The 16,304-nt window shown below is 45.7% G+C and overlaps 1 protein-coding gene across 1 annotated transcript in view; it reads right to left on the bottom strand.

The window, feature by feature from the left end:
- Nucleotides 1-16,304, bottom strand: part of GRIK4 (glutamate ionotropic receptor kainate type subunit 4) — a 315,020-nt gene that overhangs the window by 88,316 nt on the left and 210,400 nt on the right. Inside the window, exon 8 of the mRNA XM_037029059.1 lies at nucleotides 7,771-7,932. Coding sequence (XP_036884954.1) covers nucleotides 7,771-7,932 — 162 coding nt within the window. The remainder of the gene's footprint in view (nucleotides 1-7,770; nucleotides 7,933-16,304) is intronic.

Here is a 16,304-nt window from a genome sequence, read left to right on the forward strand (position 1 = left end):
GCACGGTCCTGAGGGGAGGCCCAGGGAGGCAGGAGAGGCCTTCTGGGACCAGCAACGTCAGACACAGGAAACCTGTGCTCCATCCCATTATAAAGCAGATTCCTCCACTGAACTGTGACATTCTATCATAGGCAACGGCAGACTATCCCTTCTAAGCCTCTTCTTCCAATATGAGAAATGGTCGAGAGCACTCCCCATGTGACTTCGGACACTGGCTGGGCCCTCAGGCACTGGGATCCCCAAGGTTGGAGGCAGGGAGGCCATTTTGTGCCCTCTTGGATGTTTTCAAGCTTTGTATACAGAATGCTAGCATCTGGGACAGTGAGGTGAAGGAAAAGGGGCTTGAAACCAGGAGCAATGAAACCAGAGTCTAGACCCCCCCCCCCCTTCCTCATGCACTGAGTAAACCAGGCCGGCTGCTGAACTTGGGAGTGAGCAGCAGTTTCCTGTGAAAGCAAGGCCCTGCCTGACATGTCTGTCAAAGTGCTCTGTGAACTGTGAGTGTCAGAGGTCACCATTCCTGAGGGACAGGACTATGAACCCCAGGTGCAGACAAGTGTCAGCAGGTGTCTGGCAAGCAGGTGTTGGCTGAACTCAGGTGCTGGGGAGTAGTAAGAACAGAGAGCTAAAGGGCTGGAAAGAATGACTCATTTCATTCACAGTTTTGGTACATACGGGGCAAGGATGTTCATAATAGCAACTAGCTGGGCCGACGGAATCATCTTCCAAAAGGCAATTACAGGAAAGTCCAGCCAAATAAAATCTGTATCCCAATTCAAGCTCAGTTGCATTGCAAAATTGCCTGGCGAGTGTGTTCTTTCTTTCACACACTCACCCGTTTTCCTCTTCCTCTATAGCTCTTTTTTCTCCTTCCCCACATTTATTTAGCTCCTATGATCTGGCAGAGACCCTTTATCTTTTACCAAGGCCCTACTGCCATGCATGAGCCATTGTGTCCCCTTTGCCTACATCAGGTTTTCTGCATCACCACCCCACTCCAGGCCCAACACCCCTGCTTTCCCGAAGCCTGGTCCTGAAACCACCAGTGGCCTGCAGAACAAGCCGGTCAGGGCAGCTGCAGTGTGTGGTCAGGCTCCGTGGAGACCTGAGCAGTCCTGCTGTGCTGCACTAACTGGCCAGGCTCCTCCCAGTCCCTCCTACTAGTCATCATAATCTGCCTTCTCCCTGCCACGGCCCTTCCCCTTTGCAGCTTAGCTCCTTCATCTGATTTCAAGGCTCACCTGTGTGGTACCTGATGCTTCTTGGCCAGGTTATAACTGAGCTGGTCCTTTCCCTGAGCACATGGGCTCCTTTATTAAAGGGCCCCTCATGTTACCTTGCCAATAGGATGTATGGAAATGACGAGTGCTACAGACTCTTCCATCCCACAGAGACAAATGTCTTCGTAAGGACATCACCTTTAATTATACTGGCTTCAGCCCCCCTATAGTCTGGCTACTTAAATGATATTTTAAACTCACATTTAGCCCACCTTCTTCCAGTTAATTTCTCCATTCTGAAACCCTCAAAATCACCAAGTATAAGAACTGGAAGGGATCCTAGAAATCAAATAGTGCAACTCTCTTATTTTACACATGAAGAAACCGAGGTTGAAGGAGTTTTGCCCTTCACCCACAGCACCAAGCAGGACCCTGGTAGAGCCAGGATGGGGACAAACACCTAGCATCCCTTCCCCAAGTCTGGTTTCCACCCTTCTTTGCAGCTTTGTCTTTCCACCTCACTTCCCATCTACCTCTCAGAAGCCCGGGTATGTCATTGCTCCATCACACTGATGCTTATGTCAAGCCTCCAGGACAACATGAGCAATCTTTCCAGATGTGGTTACCTTCTCAACAACAGACAGGAGCAGGAGACTGTTGGGCCAGAGCTGGGCACAATGAAAGCTGGTGGCTAGAGGCTTCCCTGCTACCATGGGTTTGGTCATCGCTCAGTTCACCTCCTAATCTGACTGTCTTCATGTTAACCCCTCAGTTAAGAACTATTTGGAACTTTTTTTGGAATAGGACTTGTAAGGGCAGGACAGATAGGGCAGTGAAAGGGTACCCAGCACCCATTGTTCCCTTCTTCCTAATATCAGCCTTATTTCATTTAGGGGTCCTCCCCTTCCCCCAAGTAAGCATGTGCTTCAGGGCAGCTGATTCAGCCCTAGCTCCTGGGTGAGCCTGGGTGGTCCAAGAATCTCCCATCCCCATGACAATATGTGATGAAGGACTCAGTATGTGACCCCATTCTGGCTGATGAGACATGAACAAAGGCTTGGAGGGAGGGATGGGTCCTCAGAAGCATTTCCTGTCTCTAAGGGAGACACTCCCTCCTCCTGTGGACATTCTTGTGTCTGGACTTGGTGCCTGAACCAGCAGCAGTCATTTCAGTTCCAGGCTGACCATGACGTTGACACCAAGGATGACAGCAGAGACTCAAGGAATGTAGGTTTCCAATGACATTGTTCTGGCCTCTGCCCTGCCTATCGACTTGCTGTGATTTGAAATAACACATTTCCTTTTTTTGCATGAGGCATTTTAAGTCAGGAACTTTGTTACTGAAAACCAAGAGCTCCCTAACTAGTCCTGAGGCTCTGGGGATCCCCGTCTTCTTGGGAGCATGGTTGACCCAAGCCCCCAAAGAGGCCTGGGCCTCATCCCCTCTGAAGGCCCCTTCTGACAGGCTGTGTGTGGAGACCCTCATCACTGCAGACTTACAGCCATAGTATGCCACCCGCCTCTTACATCCTCCTCCCAGGCCCCTAGTTCCTTCCTGCCACATGGTTGTTGCTATCCCCACTCCATTTGGATGAGGTTTTCTTGGCTGATGCTCTCTTATTAGAAAATGATCTCAATGCTGGGAAATCAGCACGTGACTCTTTCCAGTGTTCTTTGGTGTCTCAAACTTTAGAGCCTTCAGGATTTTTTTGAGTGCTTCTAGCAATTACAATTGTAGCAAGGGGCATGGGGAGCAGGAACAGGTGGAAGGAGCAACCTCAAGAGCCCAGCACCTCTCCATCTGTGTACTGCCTTCAGAGAGGTGACGTGGTGACACAAGTGACATCTATGTCCCTAGCATGCTCTGGGCCTCACAGATCCTGTCTGTGATTTGGCCTGGGCTGATCTGAACTGAACATTCCCAAGCCTCAGACATCTCCTCCCTCTGGCTGTCTCCTCAGGGCCTCCACAGACAACCAGATAGCCTCTCATGCAGGATCCACCAGTCTGCCCGGGACTCACACCTCGGTCTTCTGTCTGCTCCCTGACACCTCAGCTCCCACCTCATGCTCCTCCAGCCTCTCCTGAAGTTGCCAGTTTCCTCCCCTCACCCAGTTCCACCTCCGGTGGCGGGAAAGCCTATAATCTTTCTCATCAACTTTCCCACATCACATCAGAGCTCCATCTAGAAGTTCCTACTGCCCCCTCCCTCTGATACTATTTACTAAGTGAGCTCTGGGAAGCAGTTGGGGAAAACCAGTTCTGGAACAAAACCGGGCTCCCTCTATGTCTCCATTTCTGGACTGTCCCCTTCTGTCTCCCACCAGTCTCTCACCCCATTCCCCCTCCTTTTCATGGCCCCCATGCATGCTGCAGCCACGAATGCCTATCTCTGTGCACCACTCCTCAGTCCTGTCTCTGCTTCTCGTGTCCCTACCTCTTCCAGACATCCGAGCCCCCAAACGTCTCAGTCCTCATTTAAAGCACTCTCCTCTTTCTCGGCAAAAATGTTGCTTGGCAAGGAATCCTCAATTTTCTTGTTCTTATATTTTCATTTGGTTCTTCATTGCTATGTTCTTTTGAGCTGTTTGTAAATTATTTAGGGTAATGAAAGACACTATGAATTAAGATGAGTTGATCTGACTCAGGAGATGGTGGCCGAGTTTCCTTCCCTTTCTCTGAAATGAAAATAAAAATACCTTCTAAACACACATCCTCCTCTACCTAACATAGTCCACAGCACTGGACTCCTAGGGTCCTCTTGGTGCCCATATGCCTCTGAACCTTTGCAGCTTAAACTCTAACGCCAGTGCAATGCCAGGATAGGAACCGTCACAAGCTCATGGAATAAGCTCCTACAATCTGGATTTTACTCCGTGAAGTAAATACTTACACACATCTGTTTTAGCATAAACTCTAATTACTTAATCTAATGATCTGTTATCTTGATGATTTTCACGTTTACAGTGTGAGGAACAGGAATGGCAGGGGAGGCTGGTGGGTGTGTGCCTCCAGCAGGACACCCCTTCCTTGGGACATCTCAGGTGGGAAGCACACCTGCAGCATGCGGTCCACCACCCAGGCTTCAGGCTGGTGGGCAGCACTCAGCTTCCTTCCCTGCTACTCCTCAGTTCAGCTACTCCTCCCTCTCCGTGCCCACAGCCTGACCCCCGACCCCCAGCGAGCTTCACCTGGAACTCTGTCAGCCCAACTGTGAAGGGGGCACGCAAGTTGGGAGAATGGAACCACGAGAGAAGAAAATGCCAGGAGTGAAGAGGGACCTCTAAAGTGTGGGAGAGAAAAGGAACAAAAAGAGAAAGAAAGGAGGTTATGGGACAGAGGAAGATAGACAGGAGAGCACGAGGAAAGGTGAGAGGAAAAAAAGAGAGCAGTTGGAACTGAGAGGCGAGAGAAAGGGAGAGGAGAAAAGGAGACAGATAAGAGCAAGGAGGCGAGGAGAGAGGGAAGGGAAGTCAGCCCCCACGGACTGACTGACAATGTGGGAGCTGGTGGCAGCCTGTTTACAGGAGACAAAAGCCAGGTGCGCTCTCTGCACTGACTGTTCGTGGCCTCCCGGCTCCCCAGACAACAGAAGAGTGGGGCTGCTGGCTGGCGAGGGGAGTTTCAGCCTGGTAGAGACAGATTTGAGAAAGATTGGCTGCTGTCTGAAGACCTGAGCTTCTCTTCCACATTCTTTGACAGGAGGAATTCTTACAGCACGCCCTTCCCTCTGCAAGGCTGCAGAGGCCAGGGCTGGATGCCCTTCTGTCACTGAGAGGCCGCCTCAGAGCCCCAGTCTCCTTGCCAGCCATTGCCTCTGTGCCTCATTTTCCTCACCTGTGAAAAAAGAGCGCACAGGCACTCGTATCTGTTACTAGGCGGTCAAGAGGAGGAAACCAAGGTCAGGGTGGGATGATTTCATGGCAAGTGCTACAGTATTCTTTAGCTCTGAGCTGAGGTGAAAGCAAATGGATGAGCACCCTTATCTCCTCAGCCAGAAGAACACAGGGCCCATTTTACTGGCAAGAAAACCACAGGATCTTGGCCAAGACAATGCTGATGGACATGGGACCACAGGCCACGGTGACCCAGGACTAGCAGCTCCTTGTGGCCTAAGGCTTGTACTTGCTCTCCTTCCACCGTCTACTGAAGTTGCAGAGTGGGTAGGACACAGCCTGCTTGTACTCTTGTTCTCTACCCCCAGCACAGAGGGTGACTCCAGAGGACCCAGCCACTTCCCATATGGCCCCCCCAAACATTCTTGGGGAGCATAAGACTCTAAGGTCTTAGGAAGCCTGAGGCTGTGTTGGGAAGGGGAAGAAGGAAGTCAGAGTTTTCTCTTTTAAACTGCCTGGCACTGAGTTCTCAGGACAGGTACCCTACCCAGGAGCAAGTCAGCATTTGCAGCCTGGACACCCTGTGCAGTGTCCCCCACACAGTGTCCCCTACACAGTAAGTAAGCATCCTCAAGGATTCACCTCCCCTCCTCTGGAAAGCCGTCCCCACTCTCTATTGGCAGAACTGAGAACAGAAATGTGGAGTGGGTTGAATTGGAGAGAAGGCGGAATATTTGGTTTCCTTTCCTAATATTGTGCTGTGCACCAGCACCTCATTAGAATCTGGAGTGATGACTGAGAATGGCAGAAAAGGACAGGGTACAGGGCTTGTACTCTTGCCAGGAGAGATGAGCCTGGTTCTATCCATGACACTGTACCTGAGGACATCTGTCCCTGTCCCTCAAGCCCTAATGGGGGTGAGGATCCCCTTCCAAATTCTTCCTATGGAGTCTCACCTCACTCTGGTCAAAAACCTCCTGTTAGGATGTACTCTGTAAACTCTATGACCTCAGTTCTCAAGCCCCTTTCTTCTATCTGTTTCTTCTGATCAAAACTCCTTGAGCTTTACATGAGCTCTGACCCCTTAGCTACCTCTCCCTTCCTAAGATTTCCCAAAGGCTAAACAATGCAAAAAGACAAAGATTTTGGTAGAAGGTCACTTTGTCTTTCAGTAGGCCTGCTGCTAGGTCACCACTTTGGCTGATGACTAATCAGGTGCCCACGTGCCCCAATGTCCAGAACTGTCCTCACTTCTGAGACTATCTTACTGAAGACAGATATCACTTCTATTTTTTATCCTTACCCAAGGATATTTCTTTTTCATTGTTTTTAGAGAGAGAGGAAGGGAGAGAGAGAAACATCCATTGGTTGCCTCCTGTACATGCCTGGACTGGGAATCATATGCTCCTGGACCAGGAATTGAGGATCGAGGATCAAACCCATAACTTACATATGCACCCTGATTGAGAAACAAACCCACAATCTTTCACTAATGGGACAATGCTACAACCAACTGAAGTGATTGGCCAAGGCTCACTTCTATTGTAAAAGCCCACCAGAGAATGTCCCACTCCAGGAAGGTACCCGATTCCACTGCCATCCCCTAAACCTAATTCTTTTCCATTTCTTTATAACTTTATCTCATTATTCCACCTGCCTCACTCACTCATTCATTCATTCCTCTGACAAATACCTACTAACTGCTTTCATTTTGCTAGGCCAATGTACAGTACAGCGTGGCAAAGGAATAATAGTCCTAGAGAATGACAAAATAGCACAGTGGTTAAAACTATGAACTGTAAACTCAAAGGGCTTAGGTTCTGATCCTACTTCCTCTGTTCATTGGTTGTGTGACCTTGAGCTGCTTATTTAACCTTTCTGACCTCAGTTCCATCATCTCTAAAGTAGAGATGCTACCTCACAAGGTTGTTACAAGCATCACAAATGCTGTCTTAAGCTAGGGGAGGACCCAGAAAGCCACGAAATTCCCGTCTCCAAGAACCTATCTTTTAACTGATGGATGTAACAAATGCATTAGACCTGCCCCACAAAGTAAGGACATCAAACCTGAGGAGAATGGCAAGGAAACATTTGCTTCCATCACACACCCCATGGGGAAAGGAGGCACAAGAAAGAAGAATATGGGCGAGGACACAGAGGCATGTCTGGTCGAGCTGCTCCTCAGGGCAGTGGTCCAGAGTGGCAGGGAGAGCACTGGACTGGGGGTTGGGCATCTCAGAGCCTAGCTTTACCCTGCAAAAGGCCTTGTGCTTGCCCTGGGACAAGATGCCCGCACCTCCCCTCCCCAGCCTGGGCTTCAGTGTCTGGGCTCCTCACTGAAAAAGGAGGCAAAGGATCAGCTTATGGCCTTTCCAACAGTAACAGCCTTGGGTTCTACACTTGGGCAGTTCCTAACAGTAAAATCGCCAGGAGTCTGGCCACAGAAGGCCACAGATATCACTGACTGGCAGCTTGGTGCCTACACACAGCCACCCACCCCACTGTCCCCTCCAGCAGCTGTGCTGTTGCCAGCTCACCAGAGTGGAGATGCTTTTCCCTTGTGGCTACTTCCCAGCACCTGCACTTGGACACACCTCTTTCTGAGCTGCGCCTGAGGAAGCCAGGCTCCAGGAGGCTGCATGTGCTGGAGGCCGGCCCACAGAGAGGGTGTGTGGAGGTGAGGGGACGTCAGGGAGGGCTCTGGCAATACTCACCGCAGGCCCAGGGAAGGGTGCATGGTCACAGTTCTCCTGCCAGGACTGGTTGAGGCTCTGAGCAAACTCTTGGAAGAAAGCATGAGATTGATTGAAAATGGAAAATCCCAGGATATTGACACGATCATCCACAAGGCTGTCCATCCTCTGGAGCGAGAACTCCTGGAAAGGCCGGGCAGTCAGAAACAGAGCAGTTAGGAAGGGACGATGGGGCCTGGGCTTCGGTAGCACCTGGCTTGGGATCTCATTCCAGTCAAATCAATGCTAGTTGTCAGGTGTTCTGCTAGGCACGGAGGGTCCCAAAACAACTACGAGTTGTTCTTCTGAGAGCACACAGTATTGGGAGAAGAGGGGGAGAGCAAGAGAAATAAGCAGAATGATCTCCAAGAAAGGTATGTGTAAGACTCACTAAATGAAGAGAGAAAGAAAACAGTAGTGTACCTGACTGAGGTGTAAACATCAAGCTGTCTCGAGGGATGCATAGGCATTTTCTGGGCAAAATCTGTGAATGGGGCAAAGGCTATATTCCAGACAGAAGTCACCATGGGTATAAAGGTGCAGAGGGGAGAAACTGTGTGGCTTTTTCAGCTAATTGCCCACAGTGTACTTTTTGACAGAAGCATCACTTCTCAAAGTGTGGTCCACAGGACACCTGCCATGGGACTCTCCTGGGGACCTTTTGAAACGGTGATGGGTGCTGTACCCTGCCTAACTCCAGCTGAATCGGAGGCTCCGGGGCTGAAGCCAGGACTCTGCATTTCCAGCAGATCCCAAGGCCTTATGCATACATACCAAAATCTGGGATTTACTGGGTTAACACATAGGAGGCATACAGGTGGGCATGGCAAGAAATGAAACTGGACAGGCTGGCAGGGGCAGAGCACTGGGCTAGGGAGCTGGCACTTGGTTCTGTGTGTGATGGGACTTGAGGGGATTCTAAGCAGAGAAGACTCTCAATCTGAAGCTCTGAAGATAGGGTTCATTTAGTATTATTTTCTAAAGATTTTTATCTATTTATCTTTAGAGGGGAAGGGAAGGAGAGAGAGGGAGAGAAATATCAATGTACGGTTGCTTCTCGCGCATCCCCCGCTGGGAACTGGCCCGCCACCCAGGCATGTGCCCTGACTGGGAATTAAACTGAAATCCTTTGGTTCACAGGCCCGCACTCAATCCATTGAGCTACGCCAGCCAGGGCCATTTAGTAGTATTTTTTCATTCATGCAACAAATTCTTGAGTACTTATTCAGCCACAGGTACAAAAGGTAGGAACAGGAAGCACAATTTCTGTTCCTGAGGAGCTTACAGGGTACTAAGGAGACAGATTGTAAAGATACAGACAAATCCACAAAATTTCAGATATCTATGGTGAGTAAGAGTGGGGATTGCTGCTTTTGATGAGGCAGTTGGAGAAATCCCACCTGGGACAGTGACAGTTAGAAGCTCAGGAGAATTCTCCCAGAACCCAGGGTCCTCATCCAATCACCTGGCCTGAGCCAAGTTTTACCTCAGCAAGCTGAGTCCTACAGGCATGAGTCCCACTGAAGCCAGTCAGTGTCATGGGGAGAAGACTAGCTGTCCTCAGATGGGCCTGAACTTGGAGCCCTGGACCCCCAAGGTCCCTCTTGGCCCTCTACAGGGAAACCAGGCAGGAGGGTGTGGATTATTCAGCTCATCAACCCCCACTCCTAGAATAATGCCTTCACAAGTGGGTCAGACCAGTGTGGTGATAGCCAGAGGGAAAGGGGGTGAGGATAGGGGGAGGTGGGCAAAGGTGGTGATGGGGACAGAAAGAACTTTGCTTGGGGTGATGGACACAGGATGCAGTGTGCAGATGGTGTTTTACTGAGTTGTGTACTTGAAACCTCTATGCTTTTGTGAGCCAATGTCACCCCAATAAATTCAATTAAAATTAAAAAATGTAGGTCAGGTCATCTTTGTACACTGAAATCACATTCATCACACATTCACTTTGAGTGCCCCCCACACAGCTCTGGAACCTGTGGGCACAGGGTAGTCCCAACTCTGGAACTAGCCCACCCACCACTCAGCTGACGTGACAGATGGCAGGTGCCTGGGCTTACTTCCTGGCTGGCCAGAAACATTGCCTTCCTTCAGGTGGTCTCCTTTCTGAAGACGTAACCCCTGCAGGCCTCAGGCACACCCTCTGCTTTCTCACTCTTACCTGCAGCCAGCCACTGCTGAGGCTGTAGGCTCAAGGCCTAAGGCCCCCTATTCAGAGTCCAGCCTCATTAGCTACAGCTTGCAGACTGAAGTTATGATGTTTCCTTTGAAGACACCAACCCCTGACACTGTGAAGTCAGATGATGATTAATTCTATTTTGAATCCTGCCACATTTCTACTGAGAGAACAAGAACATACCAGAGAACATCTGATTCATAAGCTGATATCTATCCCATCTCTCTCACAGGCAGCTGACCATGTGCTACATGTTATCAATAGGCACGAGGAGGCAGATGGTTAACTAGAAGGGATGCACAAGCCAGGCTGCTTTCTGGCAACCAACAGGCCTCACTGGCTTTAGCTGGTATGGGGGGAGCTGGAGGATGTCCCCTCTCCCTTGCCTTCCTGTCACTGTGGGCAGCCCACCACCTTCCTCTGTCCTTTCCCCACATGCACAGCCTGGTAGAAGGCTGTGTTTCAAGTATACTTTGATGTCTTGGATGTCTGCAGACTCACAGCAGCAGCTGGGGGCATGTAGTAGATAAGGGCTTTAGTGTTCAAATCCAGGTTGCACACCATACTGAGTGTATGACCTTGAGGAAGGTCTTTAACCTCTCCAGGCTTCAGTGGAAACAGTGATGACAGCTACCTCAGAGGCAGTTTTAAGGAACATGCAAGATGCACACACAAGGCTTAGCATCCTATCTGGCCTATGGGAAGTGCTCAACACATGACAGTTACAGAACTATAACCAGAAGAGCTTTGGCCCTCTGTATCATTAGTTCCACTCGTCTTAGAAATCTGGGGAAGGTGTTTCCTTTAAATGTGTGTCCCAGGCACAGTAAAAATATATGTTAATTGAAGACACTCAGAGGCAGCCCTTCCAGAGGTCAGCCAGTCTGTCTTCTTGTCTTTTAATTCCTACCTTCTCATCCATCAATTATATTCTATTTTCTTTTTTTCCAATTTTTTTATTTAATTATTTTTCAAGGACAGTTTTCTGTCTATTACTCCCATCCCATCCCACTCCCGTGCTCCCCCCCTCGCACCCATTTACACCCTTCTAGGTTGTTGTCCATGTATCCTTTATATATGTTCCTTTAAATCCCTTCCCTCTCCCCCCCCGGTCACGGTCAGCCTGTTCTCTATTTCAGTGTGTTTGGTTATATTTTGCTTGCTTGTATGTTTTGTTGTTTAACTTCCTGTTAAAGATGAGATCATATGATATTTGTCCTTCAATGCCTGGCTTATTTCACTCAACATAATGCTTTCCAGTTCCATCCATGTTGTTGCAAAAGGTAGAAGCTCCTTCTTTCTTTCTGCTGCATAGAATTCCATTGTGTATGTGTACCATAGTTTTTTGAGCCATTCATTTACTGATGGGCACCTAGGTTGCTTCCAACTCTTGGCTATTGTAAATTGTGCTGCTATGAACATTGGGGTGCATAGGTTCCTTGGGATTGGTGTTTTAGAGTTCTTAGGATACAATCCTAGCAGTGGAATTGCTGGGTCAAAAGGCAGGTCCAATTTTAGTTTTCTGAGAAAAATTCCATACTTCCATACTGTTTTCCATAATGGTTGTACCAGTCTGCAATCCCACCAACAGTGGACCAGAGTCCCCTTTTCCCCACACCCTCTTCAACACTTGTTGTTTATTGCTTTGTTTATGATAGCCATTCTCATGGGTGTAAAGTGGTATCTCATTGTGGTTTTAATTTGCATCTCTCTGATAGCAAGCGATATTGAGCATCTCTTCATCTCTTCATGTGTCTCTGGATCCTCTGTATGTCCTCCTTGCAGAAGTATCTGTTCAAGTCCTTTCCTCATTTTTTAATTGGGTTAGTTGTCTTCTTAGAGTGAAGTCGTGTGAGTTCTTTGTATATTTTGGAGATTAAACCTTTGTCTGAGGTATCATTGACAAATATGTTTTCCCATACAGTTGGTTGTCCTTTTATTTTAATGCTGTTTCCTTTAGCTGCCCAGAAGCTTTTTATTTTGATGAGGTCCCATTTGTTTATTCTTTCCTTTATATTCCTTGCTCTAGGGGACATATCAGTAAAAATATTGCTGCGTGAAATATCTGATATTTTCATGCCAATGTTCTCCTCTAGGACTTTAATGGTGTCACGGCTTATATTCAAGTCTTTTATCCATCTTGAATTTATTTTGGTGTATGGTGAAAGTTGGTGCTCAAGTTTCATTTTTTTGCATGTAGCTGTCCAGTTCTCCCAACACCATTTGTTGAAGAGGCTATTTTTACCCCATTTTTATGTTACTGCCCCCTTTGTCAAATATTAATTGACTGTAGAGAGTTGGGTTTATTTCTGGGTTCTCTTTCTGTTCCATTGGTCTATGTGCCTGTTTTTATGCCAGTACCAGGCTGTTTTGATTACACTGGCCTTGTAATACAGTTTGATATCAGGTATTGTGATCGCTCCTACTTTGTTCTCCTTTCTTAACATTGCAGGTGCTATTTGGGGTCTTTTATGGTTCCATATAAATTTTTGAAGTGTTTGTTCTATGTCAGTGAAATATGCCATTGGTACTTTAATAGGTATTGCATTGAATCTGTAAATTGCTTTGGGTAATGTGGGCATTTTGATGATGTTAATTCTTCCAATCCATGAACACAGTATATATTTCCATTTGTTTGTGTCTTCCTTGATTTCTTTCTTCAGTGTTGTGTAGTTTTCTGCATACAGGTCTTTTTACCTCCCTGGTTAGATTTATTCCCAGATATTTTATTTTTCTTTTTGCTATATCAGATGGGATTTTTTTCTTGCTTTCTGCTTTTGCTGATTCATTGTCAGTATACAAAAAATGCCTTTGATTTCTGGATATTGACTTTGTAACCCGCTGTTTTGCCAAATTCATTTATTAGTTCAAGCAGTTTTTTGGTAGAGGCTATAGGATTTTCCATGTGCACTATCATGTCATCTGCAAACAATGCCAGTTTTGTTTCCTCCTTTCCCATTTTGGATGCCTTTTATTTCCTTTTCTTGCCTAATTGCTGAGGCTAAAACTTCCAATACTATATAAATAGAAGTGATGAAAGTGGACAATCTTGTCTTGTTCCTGATCTTAGTGGAAAAGATTTTAGTTTTTGCCCATTGAGTATGATGTTGGTTGTAGGTCTTTCATATATGGCCTTTATTATATTGAGGAATGCTCCCTCTATTCCCACTTTGCTGAGTACCTTTATCATAAATGGGTGTTGTACCTTATCAAAAGCTTTTTCCGCATCTATTGATATGACCATGTGGTTTTTGTCTTTGCTTTTGTTTATGTGATGTATTACATTTACTGATTTACCAATATTGAACCATCCTTGCATCCCTGGGATGAATCCCACTTGGTCATGGTGTATGATCTTTTTGATGTATTGTTGGATGCGATTTGCCAATATTTTGTTGAGGATTTTAGCATCTATGTTCATCAGTGATATTGGCCTAAAGTTTTCTTTCTTTGTTGTGTCTCTATCTGGTTTTGGAATTAGGATAATGCTCGCTTCATAAAAAGAGTTTGGGAGTTTCCCATCATTTTGGATTTTTTGGAATAGTCTGTGAAGAATAGGGGTTAGCTCTTCCTTAAACGCTTTGTAGAATTCTCCTGTGAAACCATCTGGTCCGGGGCTTTTGTGTGATGGGAGTTTTTTGATTACTGCTTCAATTTCATTTGCTGTTATTGGTCTGTTCAGGCTTTCTACTTCTTCTTCATTGAGTTTTGGAAGATTATATTTTTCTAGAAATTTGTCCATTTCACCTAGGTTTTCAAATTTCTTGGCATACAGTTCTTCATAGTAATTCCTTACAATCCCTTCTATTTCTGTGGTATCAGTTGTAATCTCTCCTCTTTCATTTCTGATTGTGTTTATTTGTGTCCTCTCTCTTCTTTTCTTAATGAGCCTACTTAAAGGCTTGTCTATTTTGTTTATCTTTTCAAAAAACCAACTCTTGGATTCATTGATCCTTATAATTGTGCTTTTGGTCTCTATGTCATTTAATTCTGCTCTGATCTTGGTTATTTCCTTCCTTGTACTTGCTCTGGGCTGTCTTTGTTGTTGTTCTTCGAGTTCTTGCAGGCGTCGGGTTAGGTTGTTTGTTTGAAATGTTTCTATTTTCTTTAGGTAAGCCTGTATTGCTATGAACTTCCCTCTCAGGACTGCCTTGGCCGTGTCCCATAAGTTTTGGGTTGTTGTGAGTTCATTTTCATTTGTTTCCAGAAACTTTTTGATTTCTTCCCTAATTTCAATCTTGACCCATTCGTTGTTTAATAGCATACCATTCAGTCTCCATGATTTTGGATGTTTGGGGTTTTTTCCTGTGGGGTTGGTTTCTAATTTCAGTCCCTTGTGGTCAGAGAAAATGCTTGGTATGATTTCAATTTTCTTGAATTTGTTGAGGTTCATTTTGTGTCCTACCATGTGGTCTATCTTTGAAAATGTTCCATGTGCATTTGAAAAGAATGTGTATTTAGCTTCTTTGGGATGAAGCGCTCTATATATATCAGTCAAGTCCATTTCTTCTAGAGTTTCATTTAATGCTGCTATATCTTTGTTGATATTTTGTTTGGAAGATCTGTCCATTTTTGACAGTGGGGTGTTAAAATCCCCTACTATAATTGTGTTGCTGTCAATATCTTTCTTGAAGTCTTCTAGGATTTTTCTTATATATTTGGGTGCTCCTATGTTGGGTGCATATATATTTATGATGTTAATGTCTTCGTGCTGGATTCTTCCTTTGAGCAATATGAAGTGACCTTCTGGGTCTCTCTTTATGGCCCTTTTTTTGAAGTCTATTTTGTCTGATATTAGAATTGCTACCCCGGCTTTTTTTTCTTGTCCATTTGCTTGGAAAATTTGTTTCCAGCCTTTCACTTTTAGTCTGTGATGGTCTTTTGTCCTGAGGTGGGTCTCCTGTAGGCAGCATATGTGTGGGTCATGCTTTCTTATCCATTCAGCTATTCTATGTCTTTTGATTGGAGCATTTAATCCATTTACATTCAAGGTTATTATTGATAGGGACTTATTCATTGCCATTTTTGTACCACAGTTCCTCTCTGTCTCTCTCTTTTCCTTCCTTTCCTTAAAGCAGCCCTTTTAGTATTTCTTGTAGAGCTGGTTTGGTGGAGGCATATTCTTTTAGACTTCTTTTGTCTTGGAAGCTCTTTATTTGGCCTTCTATCTTGATTGAGAGCCTTGCTGGGTAAAGTAGCCTTGGTTGTAGGCCTCTGGTTCTCATTACTTGGAATATTTTTTGCCATTCTCTTCTTGCTTGGAGTTTTTCCATTGAGAAGTCAGTAGCTAACCTTATTGGGGCTCCCCTGTATGTTACTTCCTTTTTCTCCCTTGCTGCCTTTAAGATTCTCTCTTTGTCTTGGAATTTTGCCATTTTAATGATGATGTGTCTTGAAGTGGGCCTCTTTGGGTTCCTCTTGAATGGGACTCTCTGTGATTCCTGGATTCTTGTAACTTTTTCTCTCATCAAATTAGGAAAATTTTCTATCATTACTCTTTCAAATAGGTTTTCTATCCCTTGTTCTTCTTCTTCTCCTTCTGGTATTCCTATTATTTGGATATTATTACGTTTCATATTATCTTGCATTTCTCTTAGTCCCTCTTCATTCTTTTTGAGCCTCTTTTCCCTTCTCTGCTGTTTCTGGGAGATTCTTTCTACTGTGTCCTCCAACTCACTGATCTAATCTTCTGCCTCATTGATCCTGCTTTTCATACCTCCTATTGTGTTCTACAGTTCCAAAATTGTATTCTTCATTTCCTCTTGGCCTTTGCTGATAGTTTCTATTTCCTTTTTCATGTTGATATAGTTTGTAGAGAGCTCATTGTAGCTCCCCTCTAGTTTCTGGTATCTCCCCTCTAATTTCTGGTAGCTCATTGTGAGATCTTTGAATTTCCTGATAACCAGTGCTCTCAATTCAATATCTGATAGCTGACTTGCCTCTCTTTCATCTGACATTATTTCTGAGACTTCCACCTTTTCTTTCATCTGGGCATTGTTTCTTTGTCTTCCCATTGCTTATGAGACTCTTCTTGTTAGCTTCAGCTTCTTAAATTGATCTCTTCTGACTCCCTAGGTTTATGGTGTGAACTTCTGTGGTAGAATACCTGTAAAATTCAGTGGTACAGTCTCCTGCAGGTATCTTGATGTTCTCTGCTTCCACCTACTACTTTCTTTGTGTGTGTGTGATCAGCTGTGGGGGGTGGGCAAAATGGTTTATGACCGCAGGAGAGTACTTTATGATATTTACAGTCACAGCCAATAGAGAAGAGATAGAATATCTTTAGGCCTATACAGTGTTAACTGTAATCTTCAACCCAATTTGCCACTTTTAAGAA

This window comes from Sturnira hondurensis, unplaced genomic scaffold, assembly GCF_014824575.4.
Source record: "Sturnira hondurensis isolate 20B ecotype Veracruz unplaced genomic scaffold, ASM1482457v3 Scaffold0020184, whole genome shotgun sequence".
Lineage (NCBI taxonomy): Eukaryota > Metazoa > Chordata > Mammalia > Chiroptera > Phyllostomidae > Sturnira > Sturnira hondurensis.